At 42.8% G+C, this 25,065-nt stretch overlaps 2 protein-coding genes and 1 long non-coding RNA gene across 9 annotated transcripts in view; 1 reads left to right on the top strand and 2 right to left on the bottom strand.

The window, feature by feature from the left end:
* Positions 1–465: 465 nt before the first annotated feature.
* LOC311272366 (uncharacterized protein) lies at positions 466–2,929 on the bottom strand. 4 transcript variants are annotated; one of them, XM_084378724.1, is made up of 5 exons: positions 1,861–2,929; positions 1,660–1,739; positions 1,437–1,581; positions 986–1,052; positions 466–641 (listed from the first exon to the last, which is right to left on the bottom strand). In XM_084378724.1, exons 2-5 carry the CDS (start codon positions 1,717–1,719, stop codon positions 536–538), a joined length of 378 nt encoding a protein of 125 aa, XP_084234850.1. In that variant the 5' UTR covers positions 1,720–1,739; positions 1,861–2,929; the 3' UTR covers positions 466–535. The 4 variants fall into 4 exon arrangements, with proteins under 4 accessions (XP_084234850.1, XP_084234851.1, XP_084234852.1 ...); XM_084378725.1 differs by having other exon boundaries at positions 1,660–1,968; positions 2,051–2,929; XM_084378726.1 differs by having other exon boundaries at positions 466–779; positions 1,660–2,929.
* A 724-nt stretch (positions 2,930–3,653) lies between these two features.
* Positions 3,654–10,455, bottom strand: LOC311273385. Of its 3 annotated transcripts, none has more exons than XR_014624664.1 (5): positions 9,822–10,455; positions 7,584–7,775; positions 7,337–7,490; positions 4,205–7,220; positions 3,654–4,105 (listed from the first exon to the last, which is right to left on the bottom strand). It is a non-coding gene; the product is annotated as an uncharacterized lncRNA (long non-coding RNA). The 3 variants fall into 3 exon arrangements; XR_014624665.1 differs by having other exon boundaries at positions 3,654–6,091; positions 7,109–7,220; XR_014624663.1 differs by having other exon boundaries at positions 3,654–7,220.
* A 10,184-nt stretch (positions 10,456–20,639) lies between these two features.
* The window catches only part of LOC311272825 (death-associated protein kinase 2), a 23,806-nt gene continuing 19,380 nt past the window's right edge, over positions 20,640–25,065 (top strand). Inside the window, exon 1 of one of the 2 annotated variants that reach the window (XM_084379522.1) lies at positions 20,640–20,809. The gene's annotated coding sequence lies outside the window, so the exon portion shown is untranslated. Of the gene's footprint in view, positions 20,873–25,065 lie in introns of both variants that reach the window. The other variant, XM_084379523.1, reaches the window with a different exon arrangement.

The raw sequence follows: 25,065 nt of genomic DNA, 5'->3' as shown, positions 1-25,065 counted from the left end.
CAAGGCCTTGACATTTGTGTGCCTTTTTAATAAAAAAAAAAATTAAATAGAGAATGAATAAATTCCCCAGCTCTGTTCCATTGAAGTTAAGGTACGACTCACATTATTGACATGCCGTTACAATAGGACAAAAGAGAGGAAATGAAATTGCTTAACACTGAATATGGGAATGCTGTGGGAGTGCGTGATCATGTTGATGTTTGAACGCTCCAATATCTATACCAGTTAGTCTCCAACTGTGTCTGCTGTTTGGTGCAGAGCAGATAGTGTTTTTTTTTTTGTTTTTTTTATTTGCTGGAAAAAAAACTTATTTCTCTGTGAACTTCTCTCTACGACGGACACATAAAAGTGCAGTATCACATACTAAACCTGAAACCAAAACTGATGAATACTGAATACTAGTGGTATTACTAAGCCTAACGAAAGTCATGACATTACAAAGATTCAACCTAAGTTTTTTTATTGACTGAATGTACCGAAGTAAAACCCCCACAAAACACAGGACGAATGAGCAATAGAAGGAACCCAAACATCCCTAATCCTCCTCAACACACGTAACACATGAACCTAAGATCGTCCTCATCCAGGAATGACATGTCGGAAGCAATTCTTCTAACGCTTCTTCTTTGCCCCCATGTTTTCTAAAAGTCAAAGGACATTGAAGACCTCAGCCGTCTCCCAAACTTCAAAATGCACAACAGTTCAGACACAAGTGGAGGTGACTTCATGCTACTTTCAGTGTTGGTCACTAAGGACGCTGACGTCTTATTCAGGCCAGACTGAAAACACCACAAAAAGAGTGTTATTCCTGTTATTGTCATCACATCTTAAAGCTGCAACACAGAATGTTTTTGTTGTTTCTGAGGCTCCTGTGGACCAAAACCTCCTGTAGTAAAGATCGTGATCTAGCCATCGTGTGGATTTGATATGGAAGTGAGTGATAGACAAAGGCAACAGGTTGCGATACTATTTTTCATCATCTCACCTGACTGCACTCTCCTGATCTTCCAGCAGCGTGTGCTCTGCTGTCGCAGGTCGAACCAGGATCGCACCTGATGGTAGAAATGTGGGAGATGGAGTGCAGTCATTTATTGGATGTTAATGACAGGCAACAGGCTCACGGTCCTCACTAATGCACATATGCTCAATCTGTAGCCCTTTCACACAGAAATTCCGCATTGTCGCAGCAGCGGAGGCTCGCCTTTACGCTGCCTTTGTTTGTTTATGGCATGTTTCCCTGGTTTCCACCTGTTATTCTAAAACATGCATCTGCTGACTGTTTATCGCATTACATAACCACCCCCATTCAACTGCAGTAGCTTCCTGGCTCTGCTGCTGGGGAAAGATGCTGTTTATTGGGCAGTGTTACGTCAAGTTAATTATCAGTAACTTACAAAGCATCACCTACAGGACTCACATCTCTCACACACACTTACTTTGGGTAGTCTTTGGTGATAAATGGATGAGGACTTCACAGGGAGTAATCCTGTCATCCTCATCCATCTTCAGCATGGCCTTCAGGAGCTCGATGCATTGCTCTCGCTCTGCGGCCTCAGCTTCATTATTTTCCTCAAGACGCATCTAGTTGAGGAAACAACGGTCAAATCCACCATCATGAAAAGATCATCGATCATAGTGACAATGAAAGTTACTTCATACTTCTTTTAGATCGTCCAGAGACTGGAGCTTGTGGCCCTTGTTGACACTGCGAGGTGACATCTGAAATACTCAAAAGATGTCTGAAAAAAGGTTTGTGTTAATGTTCCTCAAAATCAATCTGAATGATCAACTGTTGGGAAACGTTAACAAGAAAATATTCTGATAAAAGATTAAAAGGTCAGAGAAGGTTCACTGTGGTACCTTGAGCTCCCAGCTGTTGGACTCAGTCCTGTTAAAGTACTTCTTTGTCCTTAGACCAGCACTCAGACGGTCCGCTGGCCAACTCAGGAGATCAATAATGCACTGCAGCTGGAGATTAAACACAACATTACATCAAAATATGCAAGTGGAAGCAAAATATTGTTCTCAGGAGGACAAAGTAATGACTCACCCGTATCTGAATGGCCAGTTCTCGTCGGTCGACTAGATTCAGGCATGAGGACTGAGATTGGCCAATCAGAGGCAGAGTAGGGCAGGTCATCCTGGAAAGCTTTTGTCATCTTTTTGACAACATGCTAATACTAACACCTCCCATTGTAGCTAAGGTACAAAGTTCTTTGAACCACTAAACATCAGATTACTTCCTTCTGTCACACTCAAAGTAAATTTAGAGCATTTCTGTTTCAACAAAACACCAGGATGGTTTTTTTGATTCCCAGCTTTAGATTTCTCATCACACATGTGGGATGTACAAGGAGCACTAATTAGAGAAAAACCACAAGCACGAGTTCAGTTTGTACATGTTAATGATGAGTCATCCCTGTATATGGGGTTATTTTTGTCTCATGTATATTTGTAAACGCACAGAGGGTGATCTACAAATATTCCTTGGTTTGCACACGTGTTTTGCTATCCACAAATAAAAATTTCTAATTTGTAACTTGTATTTTGGTTTTTACAAATACATGTGCATTTGTAAATAAAATGTGTATTTGTAAATATATAATTTTCCATTTGTGAAACAGAAAATTCTGCTTGTGAAGTGTGATTCATCATTTGTGGATCACCAATCGCACACACGCATCTCTTTCCTCAATGACGTATTTCTGAGACGTTCCTGTCGAGATTTCACACAGATCCACAAACAAATAGGTCGTGATTCACAAATGGCCCGCCCTCCTCACCACTAGGTGGCAGTGTAGTTCTATGCATGTAATTATTCCTTCCACAAACACAAAGTTAGGATTTGTAACTTGTGTGTTGGTTTTTACAAATAAATGTGTATTTGTATATATAATTGTTTTCTTTCGTAAAAAAAGGACATTTGCAAAAACGGAAAATTCTGCTTGTGAAGTGTGATTCAGCATTTGTGGATCACCAGCTACACACACGCATCTCTTTCCTCGATGACGTATTTCTGAGACGTTCCTGTCGAGATTTCACACAGATCCACAAACAAATAGGTCGTGATTCACAAATGGCCCGCCCTCACCACCACTAGGTGGCAGTGTTTTCAAGTAGCTGAATGGTTTAACTAAAGTCTATGGGCAAAACAATACAGCCTGCTGCCTGCCCGCTAGCTTATGACAAGCTAAGGAGCCTGCTGGTGCCGGGAATCCTAGAAGAAGAAGACAAACTAAACACTGCATGAAAAATGGGATTTTCGGGCCCGTAAACGGCCGGAAATCTCCCTAATTATCGGCAGTTAACGACAATTTACAGTCTGTGAACGTGGCGATGTCTGTGCCGAAAATTGTCGGAAACAAACCATGACGTATATGGTGCTCGCGGAGGTGCGAAAGGCTCTAATTGGCATATGAATAGCAGCGAAACCACGCCTGGCCAGAGGATGTGTGGCCTGGCTTAAATTTCTTCACTCAGTATTGGATGAAACCACTACTTTTAAACACGAAAAAATGGCTGGCAGATCTGTCACTATTGGTCACCCTGGGTCATTATAAGTGTAAACCCCACATACACACACACACACACACATATATATATATATATATATATTTTATGTATGTATGTATATGATATGCTATAGACTACACTATTATTACCATCAAGGATGTCAATGAATTTATTGAGGAAAGGAACATTTCAAAGACAGAGCTTTATTAGCAGAAACACAAACACACAACTATGTACAATTCTGCCCACAAAACAAACGGGAAGCTCAGGAGAAGGCCTATCCTACAGCACCGTTAGGTGTCTAGATAGATAGATAGATACTTTACAAGTGTCCAGTAGCATACAAACTATAAGACATACATTACAAATTAACAGTAGCTACAGCAAACAGTAAACAGTGCAAACGGAGTGGAGTGGAAGTGAAACAGTGCAGTCTGCCGCCTCGGAGCTGGAGGTAACTGGCAGCTTTCTGTCCGAATCTGGTCCATTTTGCAGACGTCTGTGGTGCGTTCACGTTGCCCTGTACTTGGGAATTGCCTCTAATCTCGACTGCAGCGAGGCACAGAGCTCGGTCTTACTGTCTTACAGGCAGCTGGAAAACAATTAAAGGAGAGTGGTATTAACAAAAAACGTAAGTCACAGTAAAATTAAACAAGGAAGGAACAGGAACAAAACAGTAAAAGTTACTTACACACAATGGTGTCATCATAAGCGTCATGTAAATCTGGACTTGCGGACATAGCTCCAAGATAATAGGAGCTTGCGGCCTCGTTATGAGACGAGGTTAGTCTGTGAAAACAAAATCAACGGTTAGAATTAGGCTGCTCGTGGGTCCGACTGCATCGGGTCCGAGCTTCAAAAACTGGAGATCGAACCGGGTCGAGTCTTTGAGAAATCTGGCATGCATGACGCATTTTAAAAACTGCTCAAACGGGCTTTGAGTGGTTTTGTTCATTCACAAGAACTTGCAGAAAATAGCAACAGACTCGGCCTCCAATTGAGAACGGTTTTTATTTCAAGGCTAACGTTACTTAGCCTGTAGCCAAAGCCAGACCGGCCAGAGACCGCGGCGTCTGTATACTCGGCTAACCAAACGGGCACAGTCACGGCATTATTGTTTTCATTTTATTTTCACGGTATAGGTCTTAATGTAGATAGGGCAAGGAAAATCATTTGTAGGCTACTTACAGAGGATGGTGGCTGTTCTCCTCCTTCAGCCATGGTTTTTCAGCGAAGTGAAAGTCCACTTAAGCACTATGCAAACCGGTAAATGCATAGAACAACACTGCCACCTAGTGGTGGTGAGGGCGGGCCATTTGTGAATCACGACCTATTTGTTTGTGGATCTGTGTGAAATCTCGACAGGAACGTCTCAGAAATACGTCATCGAGGAAAGAGATGCGTGTGTGCGATTGGTGATCCACAAATGATGAATCACACTTCACAAGCAGAATTTTCCGTTTTTGCAAATGTCCTTTTTTTATGAAAGAAAACAATTATATTTACAAATACACATTTATTTGTAAAAACCAACACACAAGTTACAAATCCTAACTTTGTGTTTGTGGAAGGAATAATTACATGCATAGAACTACACTGCCACCTAGTGGTGAGGAGGGCGGGCCATTTGTGAATCACGACCTATTTGTTTGTGGATCTGTGTGAAATCTCGACAGGAACGTCTCAGAAATACGTCATTGAGGAAAGAGATGCGTGTGTGCCATTGGTGATCCACAAATGATGAATCACACTTCACAAGCAGAATTTTCTGTTTCACAAATGGAAAATTATATATTTACAAATACACATTTTATTTACAAATGCACATGTATTTGTAAAAACCAAAATACAAGTTACAAATTAGAAATTTTTATTTGTGGATAGCAAAACACGTGTGCAAACCAAGGAATATTTGTAGATCACTCTCTGTGCGTTTACAAATATATATGAGACAAAAATAACCCCATACCTGTATACCAAGGTTAGTCATGGTGTTCCTCAAGGCTTGGACCCATACTATTCACCTTATATATGCTCCCTCTAGGAAATATAATTCGGAAACACTCCATAAACTTTTATTGTTATGCAGATGATACCCAGTTATACCTATCAATAAAGCCAGATGAAACTAATCAGCTTACTAAACTCCATGCATGTCTCAAGGACATTAAGACCTGGATGACCTGCAATTTTCTGCTGTTAAATTCAGATAAAACCGAAGTTATAGTACAAGTAACTTGCATTAACTTGGCCTCCAGCACCACCTTCAGGAATCTGGGAGTTATCTTTGATCAAGATATGTCCTTCAACTCCATCATAAAACAAATTTCAAGGTCTGCATTTTTTCATCTACGTAACATTGCAAAAATCAGGCCCATCCTGTCCCAAAAAGACACAGAAAAGCTAGTCCATGCATTTGTTACTTCCAGGCTGGACTATTGTAATTCTCTATTATCAGGCTGCCCTAACAAGTCTCTAAAGAGTCTCCAGCTGGTCCAGAATGCTGCAGCACGTGTACTGACAGGAACTAAGAAAAGAGATCATATTACTCCTGTATTGGCCTCTCTGCACTGGCTCCCTGTAAAATCAAGAATAGAGTTTAAAATCAGTCTCCTCACTTACAAAGCTGTTAATGGTCAGGCACCATCATATCTCCAGGAGCTCATACTACCCTATCACCCAACTAGAGCATTACGCTCCCAGAACGCAGGATTACTTGTAGTTCCTAAAGTCTCCAAAAGCAGAATGGGAGCCAGAGCCTTCAGTTATCAAGCTCCTCTTCTGTGGAACCATCTTCCTGTTTTGGTCCGGGAGGCGGACACCCTCTCTACCTTTAAGAGTAGACTTAAGACCTTCCTTTTCGATAGAGCTTATAGTTAGGGCTGGCCCAGGCCTGTCTTGGATCAGCTCTTAGTTATGCTGCCATAGGCCCAGTCCGGGGGACAAATGACACACTGAGCTTCTCTCTCCTCCTCTCCTCTCCATCTGTATACATTATGCCTGTATACATGCCCCATCTCTGCATGTCACTGACTTCACTTCTTCCCCGGAGTCCTTGTGCTTTCTAGTCCTACAGGCTCCCATGGATCAGGGCCGCGCCCGGGTTGTGGATCATGGATGCGCCTACTGCCATGGCCCTGCCTGATCGTGGATGCGCCTACTGCCATGGCCCTGCCTGACACCCACCACTACTGTTGCTAATATTAATCATATCTCTGTTACATACGTTCCACTACTATTATTGTAATGCATTACTACATACTATCCTTACCGTTAACCACTACTACTGTTATCACTAGTAATCACATTTCCATTATGTGAATTTCCTCTGTGGCTCTTCCTGAGGTTTCTTCCGCATTTTTTTTTTCCCCTGTTAAAAGGGCTTTTTTTGGGGGGCAAGTTTTTCCTCACTCGAATCGAGGGTCGAAGGACAGAGGGTGTCGTCTCTATACAGATTGTAAAGCCCTCTGAGGCAAACTGTGATTTGTGAATATGGGCTATACAAATAAAATTTGATTTGATTTGATTTGATTTGATTTGAAGACACACAAGTAGGAGTAACTGACAAACTGTCTCACTATAGTAGATGACTTACTAGTTCATTCTTTGAACGGCAGTTTTCCACATATCATTATGAACGTCACACAGCCAAGGGACCACATGTCAATGGCCTCAGAAAATGGACAGCCCAACATGATTTCTGGAAACTTGAATGTGGAGAAGAAACATTACACAGGATGTTTACACTGTCATATTTTGGAAAGTGAGCAATACATGGTTAACTACTAACTCACTCCAGTGTAATAAGAATAATTAATCCTACCTAAAACACAGTGGTTGCAGGAGCGCGCCCTGGCTGGCTTCTGATCTGGAAATGGCAACAGCGAAGTCAATCAGCTCGACTCTGAAGGGTCGTGTTTGGTGATTCTCCATCATGATGTTGTGGAGGTGCACGTCAGTGCAAATGCTGTTGCCATCTGAAAGTACATGGTCAGTAAGAATGTACCAAAGCCTAAAACTGACAGAGTGCTCAGTGCTTTGCTTTCCATGTGATGGTGCTGAGTTCATACCTGCTGGATGACAGTTCTGATGTCACTCAGACGCATAGGCGTCACCTAGGTACTACCTAAGTAGTCACCTAGGCTGATATCCAATATCTCAAACATGATTGCCTTTCCATGTTTGGTTTTAATGCAATCGATGAACTTGACGATGTTGTGGTGTTCGAGTTTGAGGCGCTTGAACCGTTTCAGCATGGAAACCTGGAAACACAAGTTTGACACGATTAGTTTTTTACAGTTAGTTGTGTTAATGTGTGAAGTCTTCATAATGTGGTGCTTAAAACTTTGTGTACAGATAATCACACTATCTTTACATAGTGACGTTTGTAGATAGCTTAAAGTAGCTTAAAGTAAAAGGAATTGCTTGTTTGCACAAGGCACTTACTTTGACTATACAATATCTTTTACAACCTTGAACATTAAAATCAACACCTCCCGCCTCATGGACTTTGTCGAAGTATTTAGGAATCGTCACAGCCACAGTCTGCTTGATGTTCTTTTTTTCCCAACATTTCACCACCTTTCTGAAACAGCTCTCTCCCAGAACTTTCAGGACCTCATATCCGCTGGGGAGCTGGATGGGTTTCATCTCGCAAGATGATCCAAACATTGGATACACTGGATGCATTAGACTCTTGATACATTGGATCCCATTTTGTCTCTCAGAAACAAGAAAAAGGATAAGTTACTTTCATTCCCCTTGAAGGACCATTACAATGTTTCAGATATGTGTATATTTATTTTTGCTACCATCCACCAGTTTCTACCCTGTCAACAATTAGATTACACAAAACATGCTAAACCACCGCTTCAGGTCTTTACAAAGACAATCAGGTATTTATTCCGTATTCCACATTTCAGTGATCATCTGATCGTCTGAGCATGTGCGTAGGAGACCCACGATCCGTGGGGGGCCCCATTTTGCGCAAGGGGACGCATTCTCTGCAAATGCGCAAAGGATGCGCATCGCTGCCGTGAGGCGCACTTAGAGCACCGAGTCAGCCCGAGGCAGGAGAGAAAAAAAAGAGACGAGTAATCTGACACCACACACGTTGCCGCAATGATTGACAGCACGCAGCATCTGACCAATCAGTGGTCAGATGCGCCGACAGGCAGTTGGATGCAGGTGGAGAGATGGTGTCCAAACGGCAATATGAATCAGGAGCAAGCAAAAGAAAGAAACAGTCAAAACAAGAGGATGCTCGTGCTTCACTTGAAGGTGGGTATGTTGTGGCATGAACACCTCAGCTGCTAGCCTGCTAATCATGAGACAGAAGAGAGGATAATTCTGACTAGATGTGGACTGGAGATTAAATTTTCCAGCGGCCCTGATTATCATTTATTGAATGTCTTGTTAACTGCATCTACATTCACCTCTGTTGAAAAAGGAGCGGTTAATTGACCAGTTGGTGGTCGTATGTTGGCTCAGGTTTATAGCCTATCAATCTATGCTATCAATAGAAGTTTTGGGCTATTTTTATGGAGGTAAAATGTCGCCATGTCATATAAGATTAGATAAGAAAAATTAAGATAATCCTTCATTTGACCCACAATGGAGAAATGTAAAGCATTGCAGCAGCAAACAGCAGTGTGAATATAGAACCTAAGTACTAAATGTAAAAATAAGTATATAAAAATATTTAGATATAGAAATATCATCAAATCAAATCATAATGAATATTATCAGTTGTAGTCGTATTTGCATTAATTGCATTTTAATCTTTGTGAGGCTAGTATTTACATTAATTTCATTGTGTAATTTACCATTAAGACCAAAACAAATCTTAATAATCTGCTTGTATGGTGGATTTCTTGTCATAACAGGGTCCATGCTGAAGTTTGTTACTAAGGGTGACACGGAGCCAGCACCCAGTATGTCACAAGGGCCATCAGGCACCATGTCTACTGAAGCAGCCTGCATCTGTAAAAGGCTTGTTCCATTGTTGAAAGAGGCTGTTCATTTGATTTGTTCCTACTAATAAAAGGTTGTAAACCTAAATGGCATTTAGTGATACAGTCATTTTGTAAAGGGGGGGGGGGGGGGGGCTCAAAATAAAATTCTGCTTAGGGCCCCAATTTTGCCAGGGGCGGCCCTGTCGGTTTACTTTAAATAAACAGATTCCCTCTGAGCTCAGATTGTAGTAAATCACAGAAGAAACAGGAGGTGGCTCAATATTATTAATTCATCTCCACTTTTTGACTAAAATAAAAGGAGAAATGCTGCTAAACTAAAGAAAAGTGACTTACCTGTATCACAGCGGTTGTGTTACATTCTGTCAGTGTCTGTGGCAAATACTGGGGCTGTTGTTGGTTTTTTTTCGTTTGTGTTGCAGAGGTGCATAGAGAAGCTGGGCGGAGCCGGCCACAAGAGCAGCTGAGACCCACACACCTGCAGCAGGTTGGAGAATCAGCGCCTGCTCTTAAGCCCTGCTCTCGGCATTACCCGCTGCCAGATGATTTCGTCTCCCGACGTGGTATATGGCTCAGGCTAGACCTAAACTACTTGTGATCGCTCGTGAATGCTTAATTGTTCTCTAGTGGATTTTCGAACTAATTTGTATTTCTCTCATGTCCAGCTGCTACCGGCACCGCCGCCCAGCTCCCTGCACCTCTTCAGCCCGCTCGCCCGCTCAGTATCTCCTGGAGGATTCGGCCCTCACTCCCGTGCTCTCAGCTCCGCGACGAGGAGTCGGCCCCGGACTCTATCACCTGCTTCTATCCTGCCACATTAATAAAGTACCTTGTATCTCACTCCCTGCCTCCGCCTCCGCTTCTGGGATCACCCACCTAAGGCTCAGCCTAACAGGTTGAAAACATTTATCTCTCTGGATCATTTCTGAGATGCGTATGAGGACTCAAGAGTTGAGTAAACAGTAATGAACTGGTTGACGTGACAACGGATCTAGGAGGAAAGGAACTGTTCCATAAAAGTTTGGTTCCAAAAAACATGTTCTCCCAGCAACACCAGTTTAAATGTGAATACCATACACCATGGTAATGTCCTGTGATTAAGGGATTCTGAAACATAAATCTTCTTCTCCATGTTGGGTGGTCAGAGATCTTTTTTCTGGTCAGTTTGCGAAGATTTCAGACTGCCAAAAGTGTCCGCTGAAAACGAATTAAAATGAAATAAAAGTGAGTGAAGTGATTCAAATAAGCAAACTCCAACAAACTAAGCCAAGAGTCCTGTATGCATGGACAGATGATGAGACAGTGGACACCTGACACACACGTAAAAGATCACTCAACTCCTCCTACACAAGAACTCACAAGACGACTGCAAACGACAGAGTTGTTTTAGAAAAAAAAAAAAAAAAGGTGCAATCTCTAAGATATGTCCAGAATTTTAAACAAAAATAATAACATCATCAATGATGTTCTGTCACATACGTCTCTGCTCTGTGTTGCAGGGTCATCTACTGAAGTAAGCATGCTAACCAGCTAGCCCAGCCCGTCGTGTCTCTAACACCACTTTGTAGCTCCAGAGGTGATAGTGATTTACTGAGCCCCGTAGTTCCAGCTGGGAGATGTAAAAGACAGTTCACTACTTAGTCTAATAAGTCAAAATAAACTCACAAAATGTCAAGGAAATATTTTGACAGATTTTCCTTATAAACAGAAAAACACAACCGTACACCGTCTGAATTCAAGTTTCTCTCTCTGACTGAACTAAGACCAGCTTAATCGCCTCATTAACTCATCATAAAACACACTTCATTCAAACTGATGTTTGCTTCTGAGAAAAAAGTCAGAAGTCTGACTTTAAACTCAGAATTCAGAGAGAAAAAAGTTGGAAGAATTACGAGAAGAAAAAAAAATCTAACTTCTTAGCAAATCCCAATTTCAAGTCTCCAGCTACTTTAGTTGTTCAGGAGAATGCTGCAACGCTGTTTTGCTGTGAAGCTCCAGAAATGTTTTCTGGACTGTGAAAAGGTGGGTTCTTTTTTATCAGGTGGAGAGCAATACTGAAGAGACCAAAGAGACAAATTTCAAAGGTTAAAACAGTTCCAATTTATTTTAAGATTGTTTAAATGTATACAATTTAAAAGAGTCCAAAATATGTTAAGATCCAATTCAGTTTAAAGGATCCCCAACTATATTAAAATTAGGGCTGTCAAACGATTACAATTTTAATCAGATTAATCCCAGGATGGCTGTGGATTAATTATGATTAATCAACATTCCTAAATATGACAGAAAATTTCACATTTTCTCTGTATATTGTTGGAATGGAAAGATAAATGACAGGAGGTGGATATGTTTAACATTTGTTTTTATTTATAACAAATCCAAATTATGTTATCACTGAGATTGAAAAATAACTCAATTTGGCTATCTCCTATGCCTCTTAGCGAATGCAGGATGTGTTCAGATTTAAAAAACAAAACAAAACAAAGATAACCGTAACTCTAAACAATTTTGGCATCTTAGCCATTGCTCTTTTTTAGCAAATATAGGATGGATGTCACTTGTTGAGAGTTGTCTACTTTCAGAACTTCTCTGAAGCCCGTATCCTCTACAATATAAAATTGGTCTACAGTCCTTGGCAATCCATTTGGCAATCGTGTCAGTCAACTTGTCAGGAGGTAGACTTACTTAATGCTCTACATTCGGTGAGGGTGGTCTGCGGCAAGTCAGGCGTTAGTAACGCCTGACTTGCCGCAGACCACCCTCACCAGGTTCAGGTGTAACGCCGCGTAAATACATGCTTGCCGTTGAGATGATACTTTAAGCTTGAGGTGCTTCGGTGAAGCGAAAACTCCTTCCTGCAGTGTGTGCAAATCACAACATGTTTATTGATTGTTCCATCTTTGCTTTCTTATACTCAAACTTTCCATCCAAAGGGCCAGCAGGTTCTTTGGATTCCTCCATCTCGTTCAGGTCACAATCAATCAGCCATAATGTTAGTGTTGCCAGATCTCGTAAGAGAAAACAAGCAACCAGCTCTATGGAAACAAGCCCAAAAAAAGCAACTTGGCTCCTCAAATAAATAAAATAAAGCCCAACAGGTGACCTTACTACACACGCACACAAATTGACAACAACTACACTTTCGAAAACAAGCCCAAAAACCTGCGACTGAAGATATTGTTGTGCTTTCACCTTTTTGAGTGAGCTAGGCTAGCTCGTCTGGGTGTGCGGTGGTGGAAATCACTTCACACAACAAGGAACCTTCAGTTTATGGACTTTAGTGAACTTGGTAGGAGATTTACAGCATACAGCCACAAACAATAACAAACGGTACAGTTATGCTGGGTTGAGGGCTCCAGCTCAGGCACAGAACAGCAAGCCAGAGCTGTCCACGCAACGAGCCATTGACGAGCACAGTTCAACCTCAACTGACTATTTCCTGAATAATCTCGCTACGCCTATGTGTGTCACATTCATGAACCAATCAACATGCTACACCATAGTAACAAGTAACACATCGTGTAGAAGGAGGGGCAGGGAACAACTTCTCTATTTTGAACTGCCTTACACTATTTGCAAGCGAATTTACAGAAAAACATCCCAAAAGTTATATAACAAGTGGACATGGCAACACCATAGACATATATACATAGACGCCTCACTGAGCACTGAATCATATGTCGACGTTTCCGCCATATTGGACATGACAGATCTGCCCCGTGAACTAATGCAAGTCAAAGGAGTGAACTTTATAAAGCGCCCTTCTACAAAGTGCTATAGATTAATGCCTCTCATTTACCCATTCACACACGTACGAATATATTCAGGAAACAGACAGATACCAAAAACAACGTATGTAACGTTCTCTGATGATTATAAACATTAACTACTCCTTATATGTTTAGTAAACAGGTAGGCACCAAACTCATGTATGTATTTACAGTGTTTACAGCTACCAATGTATGTAACGCTGCTACTGTGATGATAAATGACAGTTAAATATTAAATCTGTGTCTATAATAACCAGATCCTGACATGTAAATGTGACATCAGTGGGAATAAAAACTGATTTTGATGAATCGTTTTTAGATCCAGTGATTTTAACTACTAATAATGACAATCATGGAGACAAAAAAATGAACAAAGTCTGCAAAATCAAAATAAGACACAGCAATTGGCTGGCTGGCTTTTACATAGAGCAGGTCACTGAAGAACACATACTCATACTTATATCTATACAGCTGTACAAGGAAGCACATTGAAGAACATATGTGTCGCATCTTCATAAGTAAGCCAATGTCCACGCATGAACTGTGTTTCCAAAGGTCTTTACTGAACCACTTGCAGCATTCACACATGTACAACTCTCTGGCTAGTGGCGTCAGCAGTCTACTTCTTCTGCATGCATAACATAAATCTGGGCAACTTAAACGGTCTAAGTCCGCCCTCTGCTGGACTCTTATAGGTACTACAACATAACACCCAAGGACTAATGATGATCTCTGCAGTATCACTGTAACCCCTGTCAATAGGTGAGTATACAAACATCAAATGATTATCTACGATACCACAATATGTATATGTCTATGGCTGTAAACACAAAAAAATTAGAAAAATACATACGTGGGTTTGGTACCTACCTTTTTACAAAACATATAAGACCCTAGGTAACGTTTATAATCATCAGAGAACGTTACAGACGTTGTTTTTGGTACCCGTCTCTTTCTCAAATATATTCGTACGTGTGTGAATGGGTAAATGAGAGACATTAACTTATAGCACTTTGTAGAAGGGCGCTTTATAAAGTTCAATATATTTATAAGTACAATACAAGTGGACGGAATGGGATGAATTATGGTAGGCTATATACGGGGTGGGTCATTCTGCGCATGCGTTAAAAAAGTTATTGCGTTAATTCCATAAATTAATCATCTCGTGTTAACGCATTAACTCAGCCCCAATTAAAATCCCAATGTCCCTTAAACCTGCAGTTCAGTGTAGCAGCGAGAAAGGTGGCGGCTCGTCAGTCTCCCTCTCGCCACCAGCCTGGTACACCAACCTCCTTGCTCGGTGTCTCTCTGTGTCTCTCCACACCTGGTACACTACCGTCCTTGCTCGGCCCGTCTCTCTGTCTCTCCACACCTGGTACACCACCGTCCTTGCTCTGCAGGTCTCTTTATCTCTCCACACCTCCTCTGTGCTCTCTCCACACCTCTGCCTTTTTTTCCCTTCTGTTTTTCTTCTTCTGTGCCAGTCTCCTCATCTTTAACCTTTCGGCCAGGTGGTTGGTCCCACCCGTCGAACCACGCCATTGGTCCCTCGTAGCTCGTGCCATTCTCCGAAACCCAACTGGTGGTTGACAGTGCCTGTACCAAAATCAAGCAGGTCTCCAGGTGCAGGTTATCAAGCAATCAAGTGAGTTAAGGGGGAGTGCAGACTGTAGCATTCTGACAGCCCCTTATGGGACACCGTAGTCTCATGTAACTTCACAGACTCCCGCGAGATTACAGTGTGTGTTCAAGATGGCGGAATAAACGACACGAACAGATACCAGCGTCCTGTACAGTTTTATTGTAAACACAATTCAGCCAGCGGCAAGAACAAAATATTACATGGTGTCAGAGGAGAGGCTCAAAGACTCACCTTCCGATCGAAAATGAATACTTACGGCGTTCCAGCACCCAACATGAACTGGGACTCTCCGAACCTACCGGAAGCATGGCGCCGCTTCAAACAACACGCCGAGCTGATGTTTTCGGGACCCCTGAAAGGTAAAACTGAAGAGGAAAAATGTAGTTACCTCCTTCTGTGGATCGGGGAGAAAGGACGGGACGTTTACAATACCTGGACACTGGAGGTGGACGACGCTACGAAGCTAAGCACGTACTATGACAAGTGCACAGAGTACCTCACGTCTAACCCAATATACACGAGATACCGCTTCCACGAGAAGATGCAAGTGGACGGCGAGACCTTCGAGCAGTTCGTCACGGAGCTGAAACTCCTCGTCAAAGACTGTGGATACCCAAACAGCGACGAGATGGTGAGGGATCGCATTGTTTTCGCTACTAATTCCCCGCGGGTGCGTGAGAAGCTACTCAGCCACGGCGCAGACCTAATGCTAGACAGAGCCATAGATATTGCACGCTCCCACGAGCTAGCGCAAGCCCAGCTCAAAGACATGGTCGGAGGTGGCGGCCCCACCGGCGACGCCGTACATGCCATAGGGAGAAGACATGACAACAGGCGTCCACCCAGCTTCAAAGCCAGGGCAAGAGAGACCGCTGCCGCGAGCAACGAGTGTCATCGCTGCGGAGGTACACACAGCACCATGGACAACGCTTGCCCAGCTAAAGGGAAACGGTGTTTAAAATGCAAGAAGCTTAACCACTTCGCTAAAGTCTGCAGGTCAAAGCAATACACACGCACAAAGACTCCCACACATAAAAGCACAAAAGCTATACACACACTAGATGAGGATGCCACAGACGAGCAGGTAGAATTGTTCATTGATGGGCTCACGACTGAACACACAGGAGAAAGCAATGAACAGGCATACACTGAAATTGAAATTGGAGCCCAGACTGTGAAATTCAAAATAGACACTGGCGCACAAATTAATGCCATCCGGGAACACATGTTCAAAAAACTGTTTAAAGATGTCAAGTGAAGCCAGCCACCCAAAAACTCACCACTTATGGAGGGGAACTACTGGCAGTGAAGGACACCTGCAGCCTGTTATGTAAGCACAAAGACAATTCCATGATGCTCAAATTCTACATAGTTGACACAAAAGCACCCCCCATCTTAGGGATGAGAGCCAGTCTGGACTTGAGTCCAATAAAACTGATACTGGCAGTAACTGAGGAGGACAAAGAGCCCAACACAGATTCACAGAGCCTTCTCAAGGAATACGCTGATGTTTTCCAGGGCATAGGAGAGTTCCCAGGGGAGTGCAACCTCCATGTCGACCCAAGCGCCACATCGGTGGTATATCCACCGCGCAGAGTTCCCATTGCACTTCGAGATAGACTGAAACAGGAACTCGACAGGATGGAGGCAAGCAACATCATCTGCAGAGTGACAGAACCCACAAAATGGGTCAACGCACTTGTAGTTGTGGAAAAGCCCCAGACAGGAAAGCTGAGAGTCTGCCTGGACCGAGGGACCTCAACAAGGCAATACAAAGACCACACTACCCGTTACCGACCTTAGAAGACGTCACCACCAAGCTGGCTGGAGCACGCTACTTCAGCGTCCTCGACACCAGGTCTGGCTATTGGGCCATAAAGCTGAACACTGAGTCGTCCCTGTTAACAACATTTAACACCCCTTTCGGCAAGTATAGGTTCCTGAGGCTGCTCTTTGGGATCAACTCGGCCCAGGATGAGTTCCATAAGGCGGGTCGAGGAAACATACGAAGGCCTCAGTGGCGTAGCTGCCATAGTCGATGACATCCTGGTCTTCGGGAGATCAAAGCAGGAACACGATGACAATCTCAAGGCCATGCTGAGACACACAAGAGAGAGAGGGGTGAGGCTTAATCCCGACAAATGCCAAACGCGTTTCAGAGGTCAGCTACTTTGGCCACACGCTCTCACGCGAAGGTGTCAAACCAGACCCACGAAAAATAAAGGCAATCCAGGAAATGCAGCCACCCACAAGCAAAGGGGAGCTCGAAACCATCCTCGGGATGATCAACTACCTGGCCCGGTTTGCACCACATCTTTCCAAGGTAAATGCACTCCTGCGACACCTCTTAAAGCAAGACAGGGAGTTCGTATGGGACAGCAACCATGACAAAGTGTTCATGCAGATGAAAGAACTGATAACACATCACCCCGTACTCGCCTACTTTGACCCCCAGAAAGAGCTGAGACTTCAAGTGGATACCTCGAAATGCGGCCTGGGTGCTGTGATGCTCCAGGAGGGACGGCCCATCGCATATGCATCCAAGTCACTCAATAGCACCGAAGAAAATTACGCGCAGATTGAAAAAGAATTGTACGCAGTACTTTTCGGGTGCAAGCGTTTCCATGAGTACATGTACGGGCGCAGAGTGACTGTAGAATCTGATCACAAGCCCTTAGAAGCAATCCTCCGAAAACCCCTAGCCGCAGCACCACCACGGCTACAGAGGATGATTCTGCAGCTCCAAAAGTACAACATTCACATCATCCACCGCCCGGGGGAAGATATTCCAGTGGCTGACGCCCTGTCCCGTAAGTCCATTGAGCACCAGGACAACAGCCTGAAAGAAAGCATGGAAGCACAGGTACACACGCTCATCAGCAGCGTCCCAGTGAGCGATAACAAACTGCTGGAGATCAAAGAGGCGACAGCACAAGACACACAGCTCATTGCACTCACAAGAGCCATAAAGGATGGATGGCCTGACGAAAGGAGGAAATGCCCACTCAATATCCAGGAATACTGGAACCACAGAGATGAAATCTCTGAAATTAAAGGGATTCTTTTCAAAGGTGAGAAAATCATAGTTCCTCAAATACTCAGAAAAAACATGATCCAGCGCATACACACAGGACACATGGGCATTGAGAAGAGTAAACACAGAGCTCGAGATCTCCTCTTCTGTCCCGGAATGGGGAAACAGATCGAAGCAGAAATAGAACAATGCAACACATGCCAAGAAAGACGCAGGGCAAACACAAAAGAGCCTCTGTCATCACACACCATACCAGAGAGACCATGGCAGGTGGTAGGTACAGATCTCTTCACATGGAATGCACAGGACTTCATCATCATTGTAGATTACTACAGTAGATTCTTCGAAATGGAGCAGCTTCGAAGCTGCACATCCTCTGCAGTAATCACCAAACTGAAGTCTGCATTTGCCCGGCATGGCATCGCAGAACTGTCATCAGCGACAACGGTCCATGCTACAGCTCAGAGGAGTTCCGCCGCTTCGCAGATGCGTGGGACTTCACACACACCACTGCGAGCCCACGCTATCCACGGAGCAACGGCCTCGCCGAAAGAACTGTTCAGACGGCAAAACGCATCCTCGACAAAACCAAGGCTGAGAACAAAGACCCCTACCTCGCTCTCCTTGAATACAGAAACACCCCTGCGGACAACCTGCAATCACCTACCCAGCTTCTCATGAGCCGACGCCTGCGTTCCATTCTCCCAACGACTGGGAAACAGCTGCAGCCCTGTGTAGCACTCCAGACAGCTATTCATGAAGGAAGAGAGGCCTGCCAACACCGTCAGCAGACATATTACAACAGAACCACCAGGCCCCTGTCTCACCTACCTGTCGGCACCCCCATCCGCTTCCGGCAGGAGGACGGATCCTGGAGACCTGCAACGGTGACACAACATGCAGACACACACAGGAGCTACTACATCCAAACAAGAGATGGACAGACTCTCCGACGGAACCGCTCGCACCTTCGTGAAAGCAGAGAGACTCCACACACTGACAACACTCAGAATACAAACACACATGCCAGCCCCACACTGCCCTCACATGCTGACAACACCCAGAACACAAACACACATGTCAGACGCATACAGCCCCCACACCCTGAACTTGAGAATCACACACAACCCGAGAGCCAGCCACAGCAGCAACAGCCTGGTTACACAACAAGATCTGGCCGCATAATCAGGCCAAGACGAGTCCTTGACTTGTAAATTGTAAAGGGTGTAGGTGGATCGCTGCCCTCATATACAAAAAAAAAAAAAAAAAAATCACTTACCTGTTGTAAATTACAAATGACTTTATATGCTTGTTGCACACCTGTTAAGAAATGTTGAGAAAATATAGGTAGAATATACCTACCTGGTACGTTGAAAGTGTGCTGATATAACTGCTCTTACCTCCTTATGTTCCACGTACCTGTTGATTCATGGCCTTATGAGAGATCAAAGTTAACTTGTGACCCTTTCATATGTTTATTAAGGCATGTTAATGTGAGGTTGTTGATGTGACCTAGCGTGGGCACAGTTTTGTGTTCAGTAAATGAATATCATACTATTTTTTTATTAAGAAGGGAGATGTAACATTCTGACAGCCCCTTATGGGACACCGTAGTCTCATGTAACTTCACAGACTCCCATGAGATTACAGTGTGTGTTCAAGATGGTGGAATAAACGACACGAACAGATACCAGCGTCCTGTACAGTTTTATTGTAAACACAATTCAGCCAGCGGCAAGAATGAAATATTACACAGACATCAAGCAGTGACAACTGCAGACAAACCAATTTGTAACAATAAAACCATGCAATAAATACAAACAGCTCATGCAAATAAAAATACAGCACGCAACAATATAAAATAGCTACTTAAAAACAGGCACTTCTGCCCTTTGACACTGACTGCAGGAGTGTCCATCAGAGCTGTTGACTCATCCCAGTTCTATACTCACCAGACATGTCAGCCATTTAGCATTAACTAGTACGAAAGCATGGTCTTCTTCCTGCCAATATTCAGTGACTTCACAGACACTAAAGAGGAGACCAATGTTCCGTGGCCACAATCAACAACCTGATCAACTAAATACATATTGCATACTGTAGTGTGACCATTGGTTGACATACAGTAAACTACATATGATGTAACTGTAGCTGGAGCTTGTAAAGCTAAAATATAATATTTTCCATCAATAGTCCAACATCAGTTCTGAACTTTCTGTTTGCTTTAGATAATTAGGTTCAGTCTGGATGTTAATATAGGCTCTTTTTCATAATGATGACACTGAAACTTATTTTTTTACTATTCATATGTCATGTCATATGTCATATGACACCTGAACGTTAAACTAGGCTAGAGTAATGAATTGTTTAGCCTATGAATTGTTTAGCCTATACTTTTCCCCTCATATTCATTTTATAGGCTGTTTTTCTTAAATTTCCTGTAGACGTTTAATAGGTGGTATAGGATACAGATGCAACATCCGTATGTTTTCATTGAGATATTGAATAAAACAATTATTTTGGTGCCCAGTTTGAAAAAACTTTTCCGCTTCTGTCTTAAAGGCTGAAACAGGAAGTCTGACTTATCATATCAGTCTGGCGTGTCCTTGTCTTAAATGAATGAAGAAGAGACGAGGCGGGTTCTTGAAGGTGTCGTGGACGCCTCTCCAGGTCGCTAAACGCATATTTACGGTAAAACGGACATGACATCAAACTGTGAATGTTGGTGTTTTCCGCATTCTTCCACCGCCGGTGAGCTTCAGGGCCGATCGCACGACGCAGCTCATTCAGTCGAAGGCATCAGGAGCGGAGCAGGGACACATCCATGGGACAGACGCCTCACGGGAACATCCGACCGAGAAGCCGAGCAGTCAGAGCGGTGCGTACGTCCTGTTCTCAGCTCTGTACGAGAGGCTGTTGTTACACTCAGAGCAGCTCAGTGGTCAGTGTGAGAACTATATATCTCGCTTGATTTTTCCGTATTTACACTGAATCTGTATTCATGTTTGTAATGGTGGAATTTGCCAGCTTCACTTTAAACTGTGTCATTTAGGATTAGAAAGTTCAGTATTGTTGCCCTCAGTTAAAGCTGAGGATTTGAGCGTTTTTTTTTGTCGACATTAGCCATGTCACAACATGTTGAGAACAAGAGAGAACAACCAACAAAACGCTGGAGGCTGATTGTGGCTAACATGGAGCAGATAGTGAGACTCCAACCACGTTTACACACTGATTTATTCCCAAGAAAAGCATATTTGACAGGTCTCGCGTATTTCCAGTGTTAACCAAAAAAGGAAGTTATTAAAACCATATATGCTTAATTCAGTTTATGGTGTCCGCCAGGGCTGGAAGTAACTAATTAAAACTACTCAGATCACTGATATTAAGTCACTTTTATGAGTATTTCCTCGAGTCTGTAACATTACTCATACTTAAGTATGCAGTAGGCCTACACCATGTAATCTACTCATCATAATCGAGTACTGAGTACAATTTGAATTAAAGGAGCACTATGTAGTTTTGTAGAAGAAATTCAAACTGAGAATTGTAATATTTACAATATTAATGAGGTAATAATACAAACTTTTTTCCATAAGTGAATAAATAAGCTGTTCTCAGAGGAAAATAAGGTCCCAGAACACTGTTTGAAGGTAGAAAGGTGGCAGGGTCTGCCACATATAAACAGTAAAACAGTATAAAGTGTGTTGTCCTTTAAGGTCCTCTTGTCACCAAAATTAGTGGGTCTACACAGGTTTTTTAAATGCGGGTGCAGCTGCTAAAAATCATATATTGACCCCATTCCAACTTCCCACAGGCAAGGCAGCCTGTCTGTGATTTTTATCTGAAGCATAATGTTGTACGTCACTGACGTCATGTTCCACGTCATGAATGCTCTGGGAACAGTTGTAACAGAAGAGAAAATAACAATAGACCTTTTGTAAAAGAAGCGTCTGTAAAACGGCGGATAAATTCTTTTGACAACCCCCGCGATATGACATATCATAATTTGAGCAATTTGGTCCAATAACATTTGGAAAGACTAGAATGATTAAATCATTTTATCCCCATTCAAGTTAGCTGGCCGCTAAACTGGAAGTTAGCCGGTTCAGTTGCCGATCCAGGTATTTTCATAGCCGGGAAGTAAAGCTGTTTTAATATGCTGTAGTGTAACTTTTGGGTGAATTCCAATTCCTCGCTGAACCCTCAATCTTAACCCTCAATCTCAGAAATGCGCGCTCCCGCTAGTGCAAGTGCTGTCCCGATTCTCAGAAAAATTAAGTTGAGGGGCAAGTTTAAGGGCTGTATAGCCCTCAATATTGAGATTTTCCGAGACCACCCTTGGGAGTAAGGGTTACCCAGAATGCATTTCGTGGCGACCGGCAGCGTTAGTTATACAACAGGCGCAAAGCTGTTTTATTTCCCGCTGTAGCGCTGTTAATATGTCACTTTATTAAGTTTTAATATTTTTTCATGCGAGAAAGTAACCATTTAGATCCCCAATGTACGGTTAGTTTACTCAAATGGCGGCTGTTTAGTAATTTGCCTCGATGTTTTCGGAGAAGTGAAGCTCCAGAAGGAGCGGGTCGTATCCGAGGCAGCAGCCCCGTCTCCAGAGGTGTTCGGCCGGCCAACATGCGTCGTCGTCCCGGGGGAGACAGCAGGCCAGTTATCTTAACCGCTGCTCTTTGAAGATTAAACGCTAGAGGGAAGCTTCATGTTTGTAGTGGACAGAATACAGTACAGCTGTCTCGGGAGCTCTGTATGTACAGAAATCACCAAATATTAATTAAAAAAAATGTTTTAATTAACAGAGTACTTTTTTTCATTTCATATGTACAACAGCCTGGATTTCTATTGTACCTATATAGCTTTCGTCACAACAATCAAGTAGCCTATGCACTGTCCAGTCTGAGTTGACAGACTGGACACAGCTTTCATGTTATTCTGCCCCCCACAGTCTGAAGACGTATCTGCATTTAAGGGGTGTCCCATTTCTAAGTGACAAAATAACCCTCAACACTTGGTTTTGAGGGCCAGTTAAGATTAAGGGTTGAGCTTGAGGGTTAAGATAGGAATTTGAAGTACTCTACCACTAGTGACCATAAAATGCTCTTCTGTTCGGTGTTGGACGCCCAACAGTTAGTAAGGTTCATTGCTGTGCTATCACAAAAATTACAAAGTGGAAAAGAGTTCGGTCAAAATATCAAGTTGATAGGCTTAAATTATTGATTTGATATGAGTGATGGATTAACTGAGTGTATGCATCTCCTTTCTCACATGTGTCTTATTAGTTTCAAGGTACTCTGCAGATACTCTGTTTAGCTAATATCTGGAGATGGGTATGATAAGATTTCAGTGGTAGCCGACAACCACTCTTATCGCTACTGCTACTGATAGTAGTTGGGACAGGGTGGGGTTCAGACAAAATTTTGAAATTATGTCTGGGTTTGGGTCAGTTTGTCTATGTGCATAGAACAATGCATTTCCATGGTAATCTAGACTGTACATTTCTGTTATCAGGGTAAACTGGGAGGCCGTAACCATGGCAACAGACAACTTCACTACTTTTTCTGTGTTCTGTTCACATTCACAGCCACGCTCAGCCGCTCTCGCTTTCTCACTTGCTCAACCACACACTTGCTACACACACACACAACTTTTTATTTTCTCACAATCACTGCGCACATTCATATTTTAAATTGCTACAAATTATATCCAGCTATAGAAAAGCCAGACAAGTCAGCACAGAAATACAGAGAGTTGTTGCAATTGAGATGATACACCGTCTTGTCTCGTCTTGTCTGATTGGTGTAAACTGGCAGGTTTTAAGAACTTTGCAGACCTGCACATAACAAGTAGTCGCAAGTTTCATTTCTTGTTGTTATGAATCTTTGGTCTGAACAGGGCTTTAACTGTTTTGCGGTTAAATTGGGTGCAGACATAAAAAACCTGTTGATTACCACCATTACATTTTCGTTTGGCAAGGAATAATACATAGATCTTGATGAAATTAAGTCAGGCGTATGTTGGTGTCTGATATCTATAAATAAGTACCATTTGATGTAGATCCTAGATGTGGTGATATTGAATGAAAGTTAAGCGGTTTAGGTGGTTTAAATTTTAGAGTGATGAAAGGCTGTAGAGTTTGCTGCTGGATAAGCCTTGAATTAAAGGGGATTATTGGGTCTTGGCTGAGGTATGCACTCTGCTGAGCACCATTCTAGATCTACATTGATATAGTTTTATTTTGAGCTTGTTGTAGCTACTGCTTACAACATTTTTTGGTGAGGTGCTGTTTGGGCAGGTTTTCACCAATTGTTCTGAAGACTTTTCGAAATCACACAGCCTACTAATGAACTGTCCACTACATTATTAGTATCCAAGCATACTGGCAACTAAATTAACGATTGAAGGTCCCTTATTATGCTCATTTTCAGGTTCATACTTTATTTTTTTGTGTCCATGAGAAAATGTTTACATGCTTCTGAAAAGTATTAAATTCCCAGCCTGTGGGAAACATTGCTCAGTGGTCTGTGACTGTGAGGCAGTGTAGACCTGGTAACATTGTTTCTGAGTGATCTGATCACAAAAGGACAGCTCTAAGTACAGGTGTGAACAGTCCAAGATGCATTGTGATCCGATCACTCAGACTACATTCACAGGTGATCTGGGACACATGTGACCACATTCTTTTAGCAGTGTGTATGGACATGTTTCCTGGACCACACTGAAGGACCGCCTACTCAACTGACATCCTCCACATAACCATAAGAAGAAGCCACAACAACAATCATAATGGATTACACCATGAATTGTTTCTTTACTTGTAAAAAGTGACCGTTTGACACAGCAGTGCTGTACTAACCTGTAGGTGTATAATTGCATTTAGAGCGGGGAAGTGACATCTGATCATAAGGGCTCACTCGAGACGCATGTTAAGACGCATTTAATTCCAGGTGTGAATCGACAGGCACCACTTGGGATCGGATCCCATGAAACGGATGGTAAATCCAATTGTGAACATCCTCTGTGTCACAGACAGCTGTAGTTATATTCTCTGTGTGTTAGTTATGAACAAATGTGTATCCAGTTCACTAAATAGTGAGAATTGTAGCTGTGTGATAATGACACGTT

The sequence above is a fragment of the Pagrus pagrus genome, assembly GCF_965226575.1.
Source record: "Pagrus pagrus genome assembly, chromosome: 17".
Taxonomy (NCBI): Eukaryota; Metazoa; Chordata; class Actinopteri; order Spariformes; family Sparidae; genus Pagrus; species Pagrus pagrus.
This window is presented reverse-complemented; position numbering and strand designations above follow the sequence as displayed.